The sequence below is a fragment of the Apiospora marii genome (genome assembly GCF_038362585.1).
Source record: "Apiospora marii strain CBS 49790 chromosome Unknown utg000013l_segment0_segment0, whole genome shotgun sequence".
NCBI lineage: Eukaryota > Fungi > Ascomycota > Sordariomycetes > Amphisphaeriales > Apiosporaceae > Apiospora > Apiospora marii.
This window is the reverse complement of record NW_027117384.1, coordinates 1146943-1166304: the sequence shown is the minus strand read 5'-3', so window position 1 is coordinate 1166304 and position 19362 is coordinate 1146943. Positions and strand designations below refer to the sequence as shown.

The window sequence follows — 19362 nt, the reverse complement described above, 5'->3', positions numbered from 1 at the left end:
GTTCTGACCTCCATCACGATGCTGTTTTATTACTGGCTGCTGAAGAGGGACGGGGCGCTATTCGAGTCACTTGCGCCCAAGGTTCGTATCACTGCCGACTGGGTACAAACGCCCTTCGCAAGTATGACACGCCGCTTGACAAATCGGGGTAACGCCGGCGTCGAACTGAAGGAATTGCCGATATGATTGACTGTTTGGAAGATCTTTTCGCTGTTATTCAACTAGGGAGAACTACTTTATAGATCATGCCGCGCAACGTAGAGATGATCATGTATCTCTCCTCAGTCTGGCTTGACAGGGTGGCTGCGAACTCTTCGCCGTATGACAGACCGTTTAGCGGGGTGAGGGTTGCAACCTCGACATCTTCGTCTGGCCGAGGAATGCCAAACTCCATGAGTATCATCTTGTTGTTTGCGGATTGCGTCCCAAGGGCAAAGATCTTGTCATCCTGCCAGCTTGTGAGCACCTTCACTAAGCGATAGCCCTTTACCATCGTCTGTACATCACGAGAGCCGTCATCAAGGCGAACGCTTCGGATATGCAGGTGTTTCTCGCGCGTGACAATGGCACAGGTCTCCTCTATATGAAGTGGGGAGAAAGTGGTGAACAATCTGACGGTGCCACTATCGAGACCCTGGAAGATGTAAGTATGATTGTGACACCGGTCTTGCTGAAAAATTACCTGTGACTGTATGACGAGTGTGCCGAGTGTTCTCTTCTCGGGCGAGAAACATAGGACCGGAATCTTATGCTCCCGAGTCTTGACTGTAAGCTCTGGCTGTATTACCACGTATACCTCATTCTGATTCGAGAAAGACAAGTGTGTTACATCTGCCGCTGGGAAATGCAGGGGAACGGATCGCCACGGCTCTTCATTTGAGGAGTCCGCTCCGCTAGAGGCCGTGTCGGAAGCCGATTCACGTCTTTTCTTCAAGATCAGTCTAAATCTTTTGGAAAATGGAGAGGGATTGTGAATTTTTGCGTTGACAACTCACCGCCGCCTTGCGAACTCAACCAGCATTGGTATATCGCTGTAAAAAAGACAACCAGGCTCCCTCTCCCCTTCTTCATGCCTGACTATGCAAGCAAGCCACTTGCTGCTGTCTGATATGGCGACCTTTTGTATCTCTGGAAGAGGCAGCGAAACGCGGTTGAAGTGGTCGAGGCTGACATCGACCGACGGTCCACGCTTCAAGTCAAAGATGTAACACTGCAACAGTGAATAGATTAGAATATGCCCGAGAACATTGAGTTTATTCGAAAATAAGGACCGACAGTGTCCACTTACATCAAAGTTTGGCTTTGTAGTCGATGCGATCAAATATCTTGATGTCAAGGTAATACACTGCCAGAAGCATTCCTTGTCTTCGAGAAGATATTCGGCACCAGAGGGATCCAGATCAGCTGTGCCTGTATGCGATAAGGACTCTGATGTGAACAATGCAATCATAGTGTCGGTATAGTATGCGACGAGCGTACCGTCACGCGAGACAGCACAGCCTTTAAAGGCCCGAAATGTCGGTATTGTCCATTGTTGTATCTGGTAATCCTGCATGGGGTTTTGGGGACTCGGTCTGCTTTGATCGATGTTTTGATTAACTCTGACAGTTTCAGGTATAGAATCAAGGCCTGGGCCTACCTAAAGTAGTTGACGAACGGTCTCAGCCTGGATCTTGGGGTCGGCGAGTATTGTTGGGTTATGTCGCCAACCTCAGAGTCTGTAGCTGAGCTTCTCAGAGTTCTTAAGTGGTCATATGCATACTTGAGTTTCGAAGCGACATCTTTTGCCGAAGAGGCGTTGCGGCGTTCTCCCTGGTCAACAACCAGGACCGACTTGTCCAGATATTCGAGGACTCCCTTGAACACATCGCCTTCTTTCGTACTTCTGGTGTACGCTTGCCGTATCAGCTTTGCATGCCACTTCTTGACGGCCGGGTTCGTTTGAGTGCGAGAGAAACTGGTTGAGGAGCAGAAGAACCGGTCCATATCTTTAGCAGCTTTCTGCTCTTCACGAGCCGTCGAGAAATCTGTGACACCGTCATAGCCTGCGTCAAGGTACGTAAAGATAATACTGACGATGCAGCCCAAAGACCTTTTGCAAGCCCTGCGAGTTAGAATGTTTTTCTTGACATAACGTTCCAGTGAAAATAACACGCGGATCAGGGGCATTGGTCTAGGGTCTAAGAAAGCGATAATCGCTTACCAAACGTCACTTTCGGTTCTCATTCGCTTCTTGGCCATGGTGGACTCGGGCGCGAGGTAGGTGCCCTCACCACGCCGATTTATGGTGGCAGATACCGACACGTCTGCTGGCTTTCGGCGTACGAAGCGTCTGTCAAACATCCGCTCGGGCCCGTCGCCGCGATCATCATGCTTGATTTTCACGCGCGACATACCGAAGTCGCTCAACTTCCAGATGTCACGGTCTTCACCGTCAATGTTCTCGCGAAAGACCAGGATGTTTGCAGGTTTCAGGTCCATATGGTAGCAGACAACATGTTGGAGATCAGCGGTCCGAATGTCGTTGTGCAGGTAGGCTAGCCCTTCGGCCAGGCCTTCGGCACTTCGGATCAGGTTTGCTTTCGCAGTCGATGTTGTTGGGCTGTGCGGATTGATCTTCATCATGTATTCCTTCAAGTCGCAAATGGCGAGGGGCATGAATAGACTGTAGGTGTCTCCCACTTCGAGGCTTCCCAGGTTCTCCAAGATATTGGGGTGACCACGAGCTGAACTTCCCAAGATGATTTTCATCACATTTGCTTCATCGGACGCCTCGAAGTCGGGACGTAAAAGATAGTCTTTGCGGGCCATCGACCTGGGCTTGTCGTTGACCATGCCCTCGCGAGAGTTCACGAAGTGGCCTCTTGCAATCTTGACCGCGAAGACTTTACCAAAGGCCCCTTCGGACAGCGGCGTCTCTTCGAGGTAAGGAAAGCGACGGCCATCATGTTTTTCGTATATGTTCTGCTCTTTCTCGAGCAAGACTACGGTGCAGAAGTAGGCCTGATTCTTGAGAAATTGGTCCGCGGTTGCAACATCGCCGAAGAGCTCTTCGCAGTCGCCCCGGTCTGCGGGCAGTGACCCCAGCACTCGTCCTCTTCGATCACGCCGAGGCCAGTCACCTGTCACCACCAGCTTGGCCGTGAACTTTCGCGCAGCATCAACATCGCAGCTGGCAAAGATCAGGATAGCCAGAAACTCATGCAGTTTTCTGTCCTCGATCCGGGAGGCAAAATCGTGACGGGAGATGCCAAATTCGGCCTCTGCACTGCGCTCACCCGGTGCTGATGCTAGTGAGCTGAACAGTTGCACGAGGCTGTCATGATGCAGAACTCCCGCAGCAGTGCCGCAAACAGCAAACCTCAGGGTTTCCTCCTCGCGTCTTTCCAATTTGTGTAATAACTGCTTGTATATGTTTTTGCACAAATCAGAGTAGGTGCTGGAGGACATACCTGAGTAAGTACAGTATGTAGTATTCGATAGCTAATATATAGCAGGGTTATAGCGTGTACCTAAATGAGTGGAGTATGGTATATGGAAGTACCCGGGAAGAAAGTGGGAATCTCACTGGAGTACTTGAAGGAGGGACCAGCTCGATTCGGGGGGTATCAGCGGCTTAGTTGCATAACCCCCATTAGGCACACGCGCTTGACCCGACTTCGGATTCGCGATAATGGATAATTTTCAATTACGTAGCTCTCGCTCTCACCCGTAATCTGCAGGGACTCTCTGGGGTTTCTGTTCTTTCCTTCCTCACCCTCAATGTAGAAGATCAATGGCGGCCGCGCTGAAGCAGAAACCGGCTGAGGCCAGTAAACCAAAGAACAAGAACTACAAAGGCTTCGTTGCTGGCGTCTTTTCCGGGATTGCTAAGCTATCGGGTATGTGCAACGCCCAATTCTCAGCAATAAGTTTCGACATATGCACGCAGATAGTCAGACTAACGTTCTGGTTGTTTGACCACCAGTTGGCCATCCCTTCGATACCATCAAGGTTCGCCTGCAGACCACCGACTCGACACGCTTCAGCGGGCCACTCCAATGCGTTGCCCAGACGCTCCGCAATGAAGGCGTACGCGGACTCTACAAGGGCGCGACGCCGCCCCTTGTGGGATGGATGTTCATGGACTCCGTTATGCTCGGCTCGCTGACCGTGTACCGCCGCCTGCTCGCCGAACATGTGTTTGTGCGCCCGCCCCCGTCCTCCCGGCACCCTGACGCCGCCGCGGTAAACCCAGCCGCATCGACTTCGCACGCCGCGGTGCATTTGCCTTCTTTCGGCCACGGTGTAGCTGGTATCATGGCAGGCGCCACTGTGTCCTTCATTGCCGCCCCCGTCGAACACGTCAAGGCACGTCTGCAGATCCAGTACTCGGCCAAGAAGACGGAACGATTGTACTCGGGGCCAATCGACTGCTTGCGCAAAATCTATAGCGCCCATGGCATTCGCGCAGTCTATAAAGGCTTGTTTGCGACATTGCTATTCCGGTCATTTTTCTTCTTCTGGTGGGGTTCGTACGATATCTTTTCACGGCAATTGAGAGAACGAACCTCACTCAGCGCCCCGTCCATCAACTTTTGGGCCGGAGGTTTGAGCGCCCAGATATTCTGGTTGACAAGCTATCCAAGCGATGTTGTTAAGCAGAGGATCATGACGGATCCCATGGGAGGTCAGCTGAACGACGGGACACCTAAGTTCAGAACATGGGCAGACGCTGCGAAAACGGTGTACAGAGAGGCTGGCTGGAAAGGATACTGGCGAGGTTTTGTGCCCTGCTTTTTGAGGGCATTTCCAGCAAACGCCATGGCACTTGTCGCGTTCGAAGGTGTAATGAGAACGCTCCCGGCATAACTACCTGTTGTTAGACATAGAATAGAGAGCAATCACGACATAAATAGAGCCCAGTGTATGTGTTTGAGAAAGATAGATCAATTTCTCGAGCCTGAAGATAGATGGAGCCGGTGGTATAATCCCCAAAGGGACATGGCTCCAAGTGCTGAACTTTTCCGAACCCTATACCATGCAGAATCCATACGCCGTGGCGTGCTACCCGTCAAAATACCCAGAGATCATTCATGAATCGTTTAATCCTCATCTTCGTCAGCCTCGTCGTTAACGACGTTGAAGAACTTGAGCTCGTAAACGCCCTTGGAAGTCGAGACGACGCGGAGCCAGTCACGGAGCTGCATCTTCTTGAGGAACTTCTTGGTCCTGTGGGGGAAAGCAAATTAGCGACTGCGCGACCAATAATTCGTCGATTGGATAACCTACAGGTACTTGAGGTAGCGACCAGACAGCTCGTTGTGGGCGATGATCTCGATCTTGCCCTCGCCAGCCTGCTTGATGACGACGTTGTCGCCAAGGTTGCCGACGCGGCCATCGACCTTGATCTTGTCCTGGAGGAACTTCTCGAAGGCGGCGGTGTCGAAGATCTTGTCGCTAGCGGGCTGCTGAGCGTTGATGATGAACTTCTTGGTGGTGGCCTTGCCCTTGCCGCCCTTCTTGGACTGTCGGAGAAAATGAACTTAGCCTACTGTTTCACGCCATGATCTCGCTGGAGGATCGCCAGGGAGACTGGGCCAACAGCAAAGCGTTGCTTCATGTTATACATACTGCTTGAGGAGCCATTTTTGATGATATGGGCACGCAAAGAGATTAAATCCTGCGGGTAGTTGTCGATGGGTTCTGAGGTATCTTTGGGGTGGGAGTGATGCTGCAGGAACAAATCGTCAACGGGTCCAGCGAGAAAAAGTTCGCGGGATGCACTTTCGTTTTTGGTGTATCGGCAAAAAAGAACCCAGCCAATCCGGTAAGCAGGGCTCTCCCCTCCGTGGGGCACCCTCTTTTCAGGTTCCGACAAAATTCCGTTATCGATAGAAAGCTTAAGGTGAGCGAAGTTGAGGTGGGGTCCAAGCTCCTTTTCATTGAATAGATACATTACATAATCCTTTCGATTTGGAATTCTGGACATGCTCGAGAAGACTGGACGAACGAGAGTCCCTAGAGGCATTGCCAAGCCGACTCGTGCCATATCCACCTCGCCAACCCGCGGTTCCCGCAGTGTCGGGACACTTGCAAAGTTGTCCACAGTGGTTGACAGTTTCTCTGAGACCCTTCTGCGGCATTCCTTATTTCAATGTGTTGATGTTTTGTCAGGAGGCGTTCGGCCAAGCTTGCAGATCGGCCCTGATGATGTTGACCCTGATCAATGATTCGTTGAGCTTTAAATGTCTTGCAGTGTCAAGTAGATGGATGCTACACGTCAATTCATATCATTAGGTGAGTATATGTAGCAACCTCGGTAGGTATATCCCTAGCACTACGATCCTGACAGGCGCTCGGTCCTGTCTGTCATATTGGTTTAGATATGTAGTCTGTACAATGCTTATGCCAAACGCCTCTCAGCCTGTCTGCATTCTACTTATGGAGGCAACCTTTTGTTCGCTGGGAGTTCGCATACAAAGATGCTATGCAGATCAATCTATGCGCCACTCTCCTAGGAGGATCATCCATCCTGCTCTCACATGGAAACCTGCCAATGGCCGGGGTTTGCAACCCCTCATAAACGAAGCCCTGGGCAGTACCCTGGGGTAACTAGTCGTCTTGGTGATGCGGAGTCGTGTTGGGTTTGGAGTTTCAATAGTGCATATGCCTCGGCTTCGGCCCCTGGTCCAATGGGTGGAATCAGATGGGGGACCTTCACCCAACTTCAAGCTTGCGTAAGGTACCACCACGTAACCACCTAAGGTAAGTAGCGCTATCATCGAATTGTCCCGAGCTCTCCCTAAAGGACTGTCTGCATTCACTGTTCAATGAATCCGTCCTTGCCAATTACTTGAAGGCTGTTCACTAAATTTGTTTAAATCAACCATTGTGGGAGTATCGGTTCATTCCGTCAATCTCCAGAATCGTGAGTGCGAAATTACCCTGTTACATCGAGCCTCGGCGTTGTAATTGGTGTGGTAAGTCAACCTCCAGGGATCCTTGGACGTCATGTCATTGTGCTGCATCTAGACTTCGAATTGTTCCCGCCACGTCCAACACAGCCCTTTTCTGCCCATTTCCGATAACTGAACTCACGTCTGCCAGCTAGATTGCGCTGCATCCATCTGCAAACAACTCTGCAGCGTTTTCACAATAACTCGCTCCTCCCGGGCTCTACTCTTCTGTAACAACTGGCAGCCATGGCGCACAAGGCCGTTCAGCAGAGCGGCAAGATCGCCCCTTATGAGATCACGCCCATAGAGGCCATCCCCAGCATAGCAGCCAAGCTCCGTGACACCTTCTGGACCAACAAGACCAAGGATGTGCAGTACCGCTTGGTACAGCTGCGCAAGCTGTACTGGGGAATTGTCGACTACACCCCACAGCTGCGCGAGGCCTTGATGCTGGACTTGAAGAAGTCGCCTCATGATGCCCACGTATCTGAGATTGACTGGACCCTCGGCGACTGCTTGAACGCAATCAAGAACCTTGAGAAATGGGTCAAGGACGACAAGGACATCGATGTTGCTCTAAGCTTTTCGATGCTGAAGCCGCGCATCAAGAAGGAGCCCTTTGGGGCCGTTCTGATCATTGGCACGTACAACTTCCCTGTGCAGCTCAACATGTGCCCCTTCATCGGCGCCATCGCTGCCGGTTGCACTGCCGTCCTGAAGCCGTCAGAGAGCTCCCCCGCTACCGCCATGGTCCTGACAGAGATCATCGAGAAGTCCCTGGACCCTTCAGCCTACACCACCGTCAACGGTAGGGTGCCGGAAACCACCGCCTTGCTGGAGGAGAAGTGGGAGAAGATCTTCTACACGGGCGGCGTCAACGTGGCCAAGATCATCTCCAAGAAGGCAGCAGAAACCCTTACGCCCGTGTGCCTTGAGCTTGGCGGCAAGAACCCGGCCTTCGTCACCAAGAACGCCGACATCCCCCTCGCTGCACGCCGACTCATGTGGAGCAAGACGGTCAACGCTGGTCAGGTTTGCATTTCCCAGAACTACGTCCTCTGCCATCGTGACGTCGTGGACAGCCTGATCAACATGATGAACGTCACTTATGAGGACTTCTTCCCGAAAGGCGCCAAAGTCAGCCCCGACTATGCTCGTGTAGTCAACGTGCAACAGTTCGACCGCTTGAAGGCGATGCTCGACCACACCAATGGCAAGATTGTCCTGGGTGGTGAAATGGACCGCGACGATCTCTACATTGGACCAACAGTTGTTCTCGTGGACTCGGCAGACGACAGAATGATCCAAGAGGAGTCTTTCGGTCCCATCTGGGCAATCCTGCCGTACGATGATCTCGACACTGCTATCAATACCGTCCGCAAGGTCGATTACACACCCCTCTCCTTGATGACCTTTGGTTCGAAATCCGAAAACGAGAAAGGTTAGTAGTAACTCCTCTCGCAGCGGCGTGCCCCTTGATTGTGTCAAATCCTAACCGTCATACAGTCCTGAACAGCATCACGTCAGGCGGAGCAACCATCAACGATGGCTTCATGCATGCCGCCGTCAACACCCTGCCTTTCGGCGGCGTAGGCCAGTCCGGCACCGGGTCGTACCGCGGCAAGCACTCGTTCGAATGCTTCACCCACCGCCGCACCGTCGTGGAGACGCCGGGCTGGATGGACGGCCTGCTGCGCGTGCGCTACATGCCGTTCCGGGCGGCCGACCTCAAGCAGTTCCAGTGGATGAACGGCTCGAAGCCCGACTTTGACCGCAGCGGCAAGCGGATCCGCGGCCTCGGCTACTGGGTGTGGATGGTCCTCGGCCTCGGAAGCCCCTCTGCCAAAGGTGCGTTGTTCAAGTGGCTTTTTGTCCTGGCGGGCTCCTACCTGGCCCTCAACGGGCCTCAGCAGAGCGTTGCCAACCTGCGGGAGATGGTTGGTTTTTAAGCTCGACGAATGCTGTCCATCGCTGTAGGAGATGAAGTCTCGTAATATGTACACTAGAATGAAAGCGTTGTTTCGTTTGTTCGCAAATTCCAGTTTTTGAGTACTTGTGTTTCGAGTGATTATACTTAGCTTTCAATACTGTTCTCGTTGATGCCTAACGTGACGGCGGCACATACAGCTCGAAAGAGGTGCTTGAATCTTACATGTGGTGAGTTGATCCTCCCCTTGATTAAAATGTCTGGTCAGTTCTGACAGTGCTTATATATTCTAATCTTTTCGAACCAATTTTTTTGAGCTTGAGACTGTCATCGGCGCTATTTGATGCAATGCATATTTTCTTTTGCTTTCCCTCCTGCGGGTCGATTCTTTTGGCAAGCTGCAAGCCGAAGCCAGCAGATCCAGACGAATATGGAGCGGTTTTACGAAGTTACTAGAGAGGTCGGCGTCATCGGAGGGATAGGGTACATGGCATCTTGTGGAAAAGAGTCCAAAACATAGTGATGCGGAAAGCGAATCATAGTGAAAAGTGAGTAGAAACACGCAATGCAAAAGAAGAAGGGAAAACCCCAGAGCCTTGGAGACCCGTTCCAAGACGATGCATCTTAGACATTCGGGGACCGAAGAGACTTCGTAGGGACTCCGAGGCCATGTAAAATGGGCGTATCACATATGTTAAAGTAGGCAATGACTGCTTTGCTTTGGTATGATCATATTCGTGGCCATAGCTACTGCTGCGTGGGATTATCATCACCGCCCAACAATAGCATCCGCAAGCCTCTTGCCCCTCTCACCGCCAAGCCAGAGCGTGTCCGCGCTATCCCGTTCCTCCTTGGCCATCTCGACGGCCTCCTGGTACCCCTTGATGACCATCTCCTCGTCCACGCGGAGCCCGTTCTCGACGAGCGCCGTGATGACGCCCCGCACGCGCGCAATCTCGCGCATCGTGTCGACGGGGATGATGTCGTTCTGGCTCGAGTACACGTTCAGCCCCACGCTCTCCTCGATGCGCGTGATGCCCGGCCCGGACGACTCGGCCGCCGCGCCCTCGCCCTCGATGTGCTTGCTGATCCAGATGTAGCCGTTGACGCCGAGGAGCACGTCGATCTTCTCGCTGCCGCTCACCTCGTCGGTGCCGGAGATGTCCAGGGTGAAGGCCTGGCGGCGCGCGCGCACCACGCCGCCGCCGCCGCCGGTGCCCGTGACGGACATGAAGACGCCGTTGCGCAGCTTGCCGTACTTGAGACTGCGCGTGTGCAGGACGGCGGCGCCGTCGTTGTAGAGCTGCTGCACCTCGGCCACGAGCAGCTCGCCCTCGCTGAAGAAGGTCCGGATCTGCAGCTCGTCCGTCTCGGTACGTCGTCGCTGGATGCCGCCGGGCAGGTTGATGGCCGAGAGCGGGAGCTGGGCCAGCAGGGTTCCGCCCACGTCCACGCGCCAGCGCTTCGCCTGCACTTCGACTATGCGACCGACTACCAGGTCACCGATCTCGGGGGTGTATCGGGCGCGCAGGGGTCGGACGGAGAGCAGTTTGTTGGTCTTGGCTAATGTGCCGGCGACAGAGGATAATATCGTATTGGACGATGCGCCGGGAATAACGTAGGTGCCATGACCACTTTAAATACGAGGTTAGAACATTACCAGGAATTTTGAGTCAGTAGGGCCGTCCATACCGCATCCATTGAGGGTCGTCTGTTATTATCTCGCCGGGCGTCATTATAGAGGAATCCTGAGTGCGTGCTCTTTTGGCTGGGCGGCCCATGGCGATATCTCCTTCGAGGTCGGCGCCTCCTTCTGAGTCTGAGTCTGAGTCCTCATGGCGTAGCTTGGGCGGCGGTGCCAAAGAGGGCTGGAGTATTGTGATGGGCATCTTGGGTGTTGTCGCAACGTTTATGTTGTCGCGGCGGTCGGGTACTTGAAGGTGGGATACTGGAAACCGAAAATTTAAAGCTTCATTGACGGATTGATCTTCAGTACATTGTTAGCGCGGTTGCGAAAGCTCCAGGAGGGCAGTCCAGTGGGATGGCAGGGGTTCAGGACCCACCAGCGGCCCCACGAAACAAAATGCCGGAATGCAAGGCGCCTGTAGACGCTGGCTCCAGGGCTGGCCACAGGCTGCAGCCATTCCCTAATAAGTAGCACCACCTCAGTCAGATGGGGTGACATGTGACATCTACTTCTCAAGCATTTGCTAAATCTCATCCCTCGCCGAACATGCTCATCGTGCGACACTATCACTGAAAACGCCAACGGACCACCGGTGCACTGATTCAAAAGCATCGCATCATTCATATCACCAACGTGTTCAAAAGTGATGGTCTTCTTGGGCTAGCCGGAGCTGTGTAACAACACCTACGTCATCATCATCTCTCATCAACAACGAAATTGATAAAGCCAAGAAGTCTTTCCTCATGGATCACGAGTTTACGCAGGATGTATTCGTCAACCGTGATGATCCCATACCAACCGTCAGGCTGAATGGCTCTGGCGCTGGCATCGGTTCGGGCTCAGGACAAGGATTAGACTCCAAACATGACGATTCTTCCGCCCAGGAACCCAGCTCACCAGAGGCCGACTCATCGATCCCTCGACGGCGGGGAATCCGGGAGCGCATATCGGCTTTGAAGGACAAGGCCAACATCCAGGACTTATTAGTCGAGAAGGTTCTGGCCCAAGTACTCCAAGACGGCGGCGCGTACCTTCCCGACGATGGCTCAAGGGGCGGCGGTGGCCCTTCGGGTGTCGAGCGGCCCAACTTCAACTTGCCCACCATGTCGAACAACTTCAGGCGCTTTAATGGTCGCATCGGAGTCGTGTTCGTTTTCCAGGCCCGCGTCGTTCGGCTCCTTTCCTGGCGCCACCCGACGCATACCATGTCTTTCTTGGCTGTGTTCACTTTTGTATGCCTAGACCCGTCTTTACTCCCATTACTTCCGCTGGCTATTCTCCTAGTCGGCGTCATGATTCCCAACTTTGTCACTCGTCATCCGGAAGCGCCATTCAGCCTCTCGAGCGATCAGGCCTTGGGCTACCGCCATACGGTCCGCCTATTGCGCCCGCAAGGACCGTGAAGCCCGTCAAGGAGCTCAGCCGTGACTTTTTCCGCAATATGCGAGATCTCCAAAACAGCATGGAAGACTTCAGCCAACTCCATGATGCAGTCGTCACCATGCTGGTGCCTCGCCTCAACTTTAGCGATGAGGCCCTGAGCAGTGCTATCTTCCTAGTCTTGTTTGCAGCGTGCCTCCTGCTAAGCGTATCTTCGAACACCATGCCCTGGCGATTCATCTTCCTGATTGGCGGCTGGGCCGTCACGGTGATGGGACACCCAGCTGTCCAGCAGCAGATCCAGGGCAAACATGGGGACCAGTTGAAGGCGAATGAAGAGAAAGCACGAAACTGGATAGAGCAGTTTGTTGAGAGCGACGTGATTCTCGACAGTGCACCCGAAACACGAGAGGTCGAGGTCTTTGAAATGCAGCGACTCTCGGGTCCTGATGGCGAGTGGGAGGCTTGGCTATTCAGCCCGTCGCCGTACGACCCGCTTTCCGCCGCCAGGATAGCTGGTGAGCGGCCAATGGGCACGAGATTCTTCGAGGATGTACAGCCTCCGCTAGGCTGGGAGTGGCATGAGAAGAAATGGGCCCTGGATCTGTGGAGCAGAGAATGGGTCGAGGAACGGATTATCACGGGAGTCGAGGTCGAGACGGAAGGGGAGAGATGGGTGTACGATATCTTCGATGAGAGTGCAGCCGAGAAGGTTGGCCTTGCGGAGAAAGACGAGCAAGAGAAGACCCCTAGCAAAGGAAAAGGGAAGGCCACGGCCCCCAAGCCGAGCTGGGAGGAAGGCGAGGACTTTGAGGGACGAAGGGGTGAATGGCGCCGCCGGCGCTGGGTAAGGCTTGTCAAGAGGAAGAATATCCCGGCTACACAGGATAGTGCTAGTTGATTGGGTGCGTATGGTAACGACATAATGTTATGGTATTGTTTGTATTGTTTTGGGTTGCATCAAGCGGTATAGGTCACGAGAAAGGCTAACTTGGTAATGCGATGGTATAGCCGGTACATCGCTACCGGACTTGCTGTCCTTCCTATTTATTTGTAATAAATAAGTTGCTTTTCTATAATCAAGACTCGCATAGTTCACGACTATATCGATCAAGCAAACTGAAGCCAAGTTCGGAGTCGGTTGTTGTTCCGAGGTTGCTCATGACCCCTGAATCCGAGCTTAGCAGGAATCTTATCTTGCATCATCCGACCTCGACAACAGCAAATAACATCATTCCAGACCGAAACACTCTTCAACATCATAAATAGTAGCAGTTCTCAATACAATCTTACCAGCGACGACGAGATTTGATGATTTGTGGGTATAACATCAACAGGCGGACACTCTCAGTCACTTGTGCTCTGGTTCGGCGTACGAAGTGGGGTAGTGGTCATAGTAGTGGCGCCTTAAGGGCGCCTTACCGTCGTGAACTCCCTCAAGTGGCCCGGAGACTCTCGGCCACGACGCGACGACCACTAGACTCCTCTTACTACCAGAGCACGCGACATCATATGACGACGACAATGGGGTCATTATCTAATACTGTTTCGGGTACCCCCATCCGGGCCGGTCGCTTCCAGACCCACGAGTTCAGCCAAGCCGGCGATGATGCCTCCTCCTCCTCCGCCGTCGTCACCATCCGCGACGAGCTGTACGGCACCGTCACCATCACGGAGCCGGTGCTGACGGAGCTGCTGCGCTCCGAGGCCCTGGCCCGCCTGGCCGGGGTGCACCAGCACGGCATCTCGGGCCTGCTGGGCCTGACGCCCAAGGTGACGCGGCTCGAGCACACGGTGGGCGCGATGCTGCTGGTGCGGCACGTGGGCGCGAGCGTGGCCGAGCAGGTGGCGGCCCTGCTGCACGACGTGAGCCACACGGCCATGAGCCACGTCGTCGACTTCGCCATGGCCTCGTCGTCGGAAGACGAGGGCTCCTTCCACGAGGTCCACAAGATGCGCTACATCCGCGAGTTCACCCCCATCCCCGCCATCCTGGCCCGCCACGGCTTCGTCGACCTCCCGGGCCCCCTGGACGAGGAGCTCTTCCCGCTCGTCGAGCAGCCCGCGCCGCGCCTCTGCGCCGACCGCCTCGACTACGCGCTGCGGGACGTGGTGGGCCTGGGCCACATGCCGCTCGCGGACGCGCAGCGCATCATCGCCTCCCTGCGGGCCTGGCCATCCGTCGACGCCGCCGAGCGCTACCTCGTCCTCCAAGACCAGGACCAGGCCCTCGCGCTCGCGCTGGCGCGGGCCTACGCCGCCTGCGACCGCGACGTCTGGGGCAACCCGTCGCACGGGGACCTGTACACGCGCACGGCGGAACTGATGAAGTCGCTGATCCAGCAGGGGGCGGTGCAGGAGACGGAGCTCTGGACGCTGTCGGACGAGGCCTTCTGGGCGCGCATGCGCGGGGCGGCGAGCCCGGCGCAGCTGGCCGCCATGGACCGGCTGGAGCGCGAGGGCCTGCCCGACGGCAAGGAGCTGGCGCTGCCCCGGCTGGCCAAGGTGCGCACCATCGACCCGGACGTCTGCCTGCCTGGCGCCGACAAGCCCGCGCGCCTCTCGGAGCTGTGGCCGGCGTATGCGGAGGAACGGCAGGAGTACATCAAAGCCAGGCAGGCGCTGTACGCACCGCCGCCGGCTTAGCTGCGGCCTACTGCGATGGGAGTTTGAGATAATACCCGTGTTACGTACAAGGATATAAGCAGGCAGAGGGCAGTAGGTGGTCAGCCTTAGAACCTGCGGTCCTGAGACTTACACCAGCGGCAAACTCAAAATACGTCTCGGTGTAAATCAGGTTAGCCATGCTCAACGTCATCTTTAGATTTATCGGTTCCTCAGTACAAAAATGAGAGGAAGCCACATGCATGTCAACATCCAGCATCCGCAGAGTCCCTGCCTAGTTTTAAACAGATATCACAAGTGAGGATGGAAGCATTACTGAACAGTATTGGAAGTAAGCTGAAAATGATAGCGAAACCGCTTTTGAAATCAGAATCTACCATTAAGTGAACAAGCCGGATACTGTCTCTTCAGCGCAGCAGCACCGCCAACTATAAATCATTTGATCGTAACTAGAGTAAGCCCAATACTGAGATAACGATCATCAAGTAGATATCGTCAACCCCAATTGTAATGAATTGGGGGAATAGAAAGAAGGGTATCCGAATAAGAACGCCATCACCAGCCAACGTCGGCCGTTACACGACCTCAACATGCACCCACCACATCAATCCTCCTTGGCGGAACGGATTGATATCGAGTGAAATGTCAGCACCCAATCATGCCTTGGCGCCGTTCTCCGTATCCGGGATAACCATTGCGTCCAGGATCTTGTGGATTCCCTCATTCTTGCCCCTCTCTCCGTCGATTGTGTCGGCAGCCTTCCGAGCCCGCTCGATCAGGACATCGAGCACTTTCTTGGTGTAGGCAAAGCTGCCTGTATCGTGCATGTACTTGACAGCGTAGCGCTTCACCTCCTCGTCCGTAGGCTTCTGCTTCAGAATGTTGATGAGTTGCAGGTTGTTTGGGTTGGCGCGAATGCTGTGGATGATGAGGAAAGAGAATTTGCCCTCGGTCAAATCCTCGCACATGCCCTTGTTCTTGCTGTAGATATCCGAGTCTAGGTTCATGTAGTCATCGCGGATCTGGAAGATGAGGCCGAGCAGGTTGACCAGCTCCGTGCAGTCGAACGAGGTCGGCGACTCGGCTTGCATCAGCTTGATACTTAGACGGAACAGGCCACCAGTCTTGTTGTCCACCATCTCGAGGTAGTCTTCCTCGGTTGGGACGGTGAGGGTGTCTCGCCAGAAGAGGTCCATGCCCTGGCCTCGATGCAAGTTGAGCAGCTCGTCCATGTAGATGCTGATGGCCTTAGGGTTGTTCAGCTTCTGGATCTCCTGCAGTGCTACAAAGTACATGTAATTTGCTGTGTTGATGGTCTGCGCGGTGCCGAAGATGCTGTGCGCAACAGGCATACCCCGTCGCAGCAGCGAGTTGTCCTCCACATCATCGACCAGCAGTGACGAATTGTGTAGCATGCCCACGACCTTGGTGATGATCTCTATACTCTCATCAGGGACATTCAGCCAGGTGTTGAAGGCGGCAATGAGCTTTTTGCGGATGTCCTTCCCAGGCTGGGCGGCCAGATAGTCGTAGGGGCCCCAGAGGATCTTCTCCTTCTGGTCAGTCCAGGTTTTCCGGGCTGCGAAGTTGAAGTCTTCCGTCTCGAAGCGAGACGGGTCCGAAGGAGCGGAAGCTTGCATGATGGCAGAAGAAGAAAGACCGGGGATTTGACCAGCAGTGGCAGAGGAGCTGTGGCGATGCCTGGATCGAGCGCTCTGGCCCAGCCAATCCGACTCGGGGACAGGCCGCAATACGGACTTGGAGGGGACGTGAGGGACCGTGTAGCCGGTGGATGAGGTTCGGGGAGGAATGGCGTTGGGGGATTGGAAGGGGGCCGGGTTGCTGGAAGATGAGAGCATCGTCTTGTACTAGAAGCTCGTATTTTGTTGGCACTAAAGGTTCATGCAGGTAACCGTCACAGGGGCGCACCGAGCTTATACAAGTAGCTGCTCAAGCGCCCGTTGGTCCCAGGAGATGCACAAGACGGAGGATCGATCGCAGGCAACAGCTATCCCAGGTTGCTCATCCGACGGTGGGGACCCGAGGCAATGCGCCGAGAGAAGCAGTACGGGAAGGCGGCCACAATTTCGTGAGCGGCGTTTTGCTCTGCAGGCAAAGAAGGAGGGGAACTGCAGGTGTTTCTTGCAGATGCCCCGCGATCTTTATATATTCGGACCTTTGCTACGGGGCAAAGTCCAGGTGTCGTCTGCCAAGATGATGGGATGGAAGCGACGGAAGTAGATACTTATATACCAATTGATCAATAGTCTTGCTGGTGAAGTTCGATACGGGTCCAATTCAGACCGAACCAAATAGCTCATGTAGCTGGGTCGCGACTGCTATCAACGGTGAGATGCGATGCGGGGAGGAAACCCAAAAAGCACTTGCAGCTTTCACGATGACGGGTTGAAGGTAGCTCAAGTGGGTCGTGCCACAGCAGGACGTGTATCCGACCGAATCAGTTGGGGTTGCAGGCGCCGTGCCTAGGTCGGTCTGGGGTGTTCGGGTATCTCCTGCACACACGTACACGTACACTTACACGATCAAAGACGGCGGACGGGAGGGATGGCAAAGGGCGGGCGGCTTGCTGGTGAGGAATGTAGGTAGTATTTAATATCGACCAGGGGGTTATCACAGGGTTGCGAAGCTACACTGGGTAACTTCAATAAGGCAGAGATGGCGCGGGATGTTATCTCATTGTAAAAGGTATGACCCGGAGACAGGTAACCTCCTCCAAGCCATAGCTCTGTTGCACTTTGTTTCGAGCCGAGTGCCGGGCGCTCGTTACTATTTCCAGTATAAGCAAATAACATAACCTGGAAGGAAGTAGGAATGGCATCGCATTCGGTCTGAGCTCGTAATATCACAGACGTCATGGATTGGAGAGCGCTGCTAGAATTCCTTCACCCCTCCTGCATCCATCCTTAGCGAAGCGAAGCCAAGTGCCAAGTTGCGCGGGCTGTCTGTCTGTCCGAGTCTACTACAAATGCGTCGTAGAGCCGGGTGACACCGATAGTTGAAGAAACGGCCAAGTTTAGTCGGATAGATCCTGTAATGTAATCACGAACCAACACCCATCAGGTTAGAGCTTGCTTCATCTTCCATGTGCGTGCAAACCACCGCTGTGGGTGACGATCAGTAATAAGTTCCCTTCTATTGACCTAAGGGCGGGCGCGGTTGTTTTCATGCAACCAAAACCCCAGGTGCCAGGAACCAAGAACCTAGCTGCCCAGAGATGCGCTCCAGGCTTTAGAAGCTAGAGCCCTATCGGTTATCGGAACACCGACCATGCACGACCCAGAATGCGGCATGTCGCCCAGTGTTGCTGTGTCAACCGCACAGAAAGTCCATGTCAATACCCATGATCCAGGATGGCAGTTGGTAAAGTTGGACATGCATCCATCGCATAGACCATGCCGTTGAAAAGTGACCCATATCAAAAGTAATGATGGATTCCACCAATGCTGTCATCTCTCTTTCTCTCCTCTCTTCTTCGTGTTGTTGCTTTGGGCCCCTTCACCCGACACCCATAATTGAAATCCCTCCGCCCGTCCTTCGCTTCGTCTCTCTGTATTAACAAGTTCGTCAAGCCAGAGCCACTTTACTGTTGTTGCTGTTGCTGTTGTGTTGTCCGTCCACCAAAAGTCCAGCCCTTTGCCCTCTAATACTCAGTCCGGCGTTTCAACCCCCACCACCAAACATCCTCGACCGCCATTACAACGTTGTACGATATCCCGCGGCCGGTAGAAAAAGGAACACGGCGCCTACGCGACACATCACAAATCACAAAGAAGCAACCCATCACAACTATCACAATGGAGAACCTACTGTCTCTCGCTTTTGACAACCTGTCATCGTACGACGGCCCCAAGATTCGCAAGGGCCTGCGACAAGTCGAAGGGCTCATGGCCAACATTTGCCTGCCCAAGAAACAGAAGACGCACAATGGCAAGAAGGACGACAGCTCGGAAGACGACGGCGCCGCTGCCCGGGCGCCCAAGTCGCTCACCGGCCTCACCGAGGACCCCGTCTTCCACGAGTTCTTCAAGCTGCAGGAGGGTTTCGAGTGGAATCTGGCCCATCGTCTTGTGACTACACTCGACAGGCTGATTGCGAAGGGCGGCGACGGACAAAACGACCTGCTCATCCTGAGCGCGCTGGATCTGTTGCAGGGTGTCTCCCTGCTGCACCCTCCCAGCAGGAAGATCTTTGGTCGCGAATCAAACATGAATGTAAGATAGCCATCCCTGCAAGCAACATGGCATCCATTGTGACCCTGTTACTGACGGAATAACGAAATAGCTGCTCCTGGACCTCCTCGAGCCCGACTTCTGCCCCGCGATCCAGTCCTCCACCATGCGCGTCCTCAACATCGCCCTGGTGGACAACCCGCAAAACACGCGGACCTACGAGAACCTCGACGGCCTCCTGACCGTCACGTCGCTGTTCAAGTCGCGCGGCACCAACAAAGAGGTCAAGTACCGGTGCATGGAGTTCCTCTACTTCTACCTCATGCCCGAGACGCCCTCGATCCCCAGCGTCGCCAACGCCCGCGAGTCGGTCCCGGCCCTGCTGCAGCAGCGCAGCCCTAGTAAGCTGGCCAAGGCCTTCCAGATCGGCGCCGACGGCGAGGGCGGCGGCCGCGCCCGGTCCGACAGTGACAGCACCGGCATCCGCAGCCAGGCCGACAAGCAGGCCATCCTCTGCCGGTACCTCGGCAACATCGACGATCTCCTGGGAGACCTGCAGAAGTCGGCGGTGTTCGGTGGTGCACTGAACTGATAGCCCGCGCGGCTTCTGCTGTC

The 19362-nt window shown here is 54.5% G+C and overlaps 9 protein-coding genes across 9 annotated transcripts; 5 read left to right on the top strand and 4 right to left on the bottom strand.

The window, feature by feature from the left end:
* Positions 1–217: 217 nt before the first annotated feature.
* Positions 218–3450, bottom strand: PG985_015513 (kinase-like protein; the record flags this gene model as incomplete). The annotated part of the gene is made up of 6 exons (XM_066835279.1): positions 218–634; positions 683–778; positions 1079–1210; positions 1289–1574; positions 1640–2104; positions 2204–3450. 6 exons carry the CDS (start codon positions 3448–3450, stop codon positions 218–220), a joined length of 2643 nt encoding a protein of 880 aa, XP_066676482.1.
* Positions 3451–3775: 325 nt separating this feature from the next.
* PG985_015512 (uncharacterized protein) lies at positions 3776–4851 on the top strand (the record flags this gene model as incomplete). Its single annotated transcript, XM_066835278.1, has 2 exons — positions 3776–3881; positions 3968–4851. The coding sequence occupies 2 exons, from the start codon at positions 3776–3778 to the stop codon at positions 4849–4851; spliced, it is 990 nt and encodes a 329-aa protein (XP_066676481.1).
* A 233-nt stretch (positions 4852–5084) lies between these two features.
* Positions 5085–5628, bottom strand: PG985_015511 (60S ribosomal protein eL22; the record flags this gene model as incomplete). The annotated part of the gene is made up of 3 exons (XM_066835277.1): positions 5085–5211; positions 5272–5507; positions 5614–5628. The coding sequence occupies 3 exons, from the start codon at positions 5626–5628 to the stop codon at positions 5085–5087; spliced, it is 378 nt and encodes a 125-aa protein (XP_066676480.1).
* A 1556-nt stretch (positions 5629–7184) lies between these two features.
* Positions 7185–8887, top strand: PG985_015510 (Aldehyde dehydrogenase; the record flags this gene model as incomplete). The annotated part of the gene is made up of 2 exons (XM_066835276.1): positions 7185–8379; positions 8445–8887. 2 exons carry the CDS (start codon positions 7185–7187, stop codon positions 8885–8887), a joined length of 1638 nt encoding a protein of 545 aa, XP_066676479.1.
* A 747-nt stretch (positions 8888–9634) lies between these two features.
* On the bottom strand, positions 9635–10754 carry PG985_015509 (Exosome complex component rrp4; the record flags this gene model as incomplete). Its single annotated transcript, XM_066835275.1, has 2 exons — positions 9635–10499; positions 10558–10754. 2 exons carry the CDS (start codon positions 10752–10754, stop codon positions 9635–9637), a joined length of 1062 nt encoding a protein of 353 aa, XP_066676478.1.
* Positions 10755–11295: 541 nt separating this feature from the next.
* On the top strand, positions 11296–12833 carry PG985_015508 (uncharacterized protein; the record flags this gene model as incomplete). The annotated part of the gene is made up of 2 exons (XM_066835274.1): positions 11296–11699; positions 11795–12833. The coding sequence occupies 2 exons, from the start codon at positions 11296–11298 to the stop codon at positions 12831–12833; spliced, it is 1443 nt and encodes a 480-aa protein (XP_066676477.1).
* Positions 12834–13456: 623 nt separating this feature from the next.
* On the top strand, positions 13457–14578 carry PG985_015507 (uncharacterized protein; the record flags this gene model as incomplete). Its single annotated transcript, XM_066835273.1, has 1 exon — positions 13457–14578. One exon carries the CDS (start codon positions 13457–13459, stop codon positions 14576–14578), a length of 1122 nt encoding a protein of 373 aa, XP_066676476.1.
* A 635-nt stretch (positions 14579–15213) lies between these two features.
* On the bottom strand, positions 15214–16416 carry PG985_015506 (geranylgeranyl pyrophosphate synthase; the record flags this gene model as incomplete). Its single annotated transcript, XM_066835272.1, has 1 exon — positions 15214–16416. The coding sequence occupies one exon, from the start codon at positions 16414–16416 to the stop codon at positions 15214–15216; it is 1203 nt and encodes a 400-aa protein (XP_066676475.1).
* Positions 16417–18372: 1956 nt separating this feature from the next.
* PG985_015505 (cell division protein Cdc14) lies at positions 18373–19339 on the top strand (the record flags this gene model as incomplete). Its single annotated transcript, XM_066835271.1, has 2 exons — positions 18373–18789; positions 18860–19339. 2 exons carry the CDS (start codon positions 18373–18375, stop codon positions 19337–19339), a joined length of 897 nt encoding a protein of 298 aa, XP_066676474.1.
* Between the last annotated feature and the right edge of the window lie 23 nt (positions 19340–19362).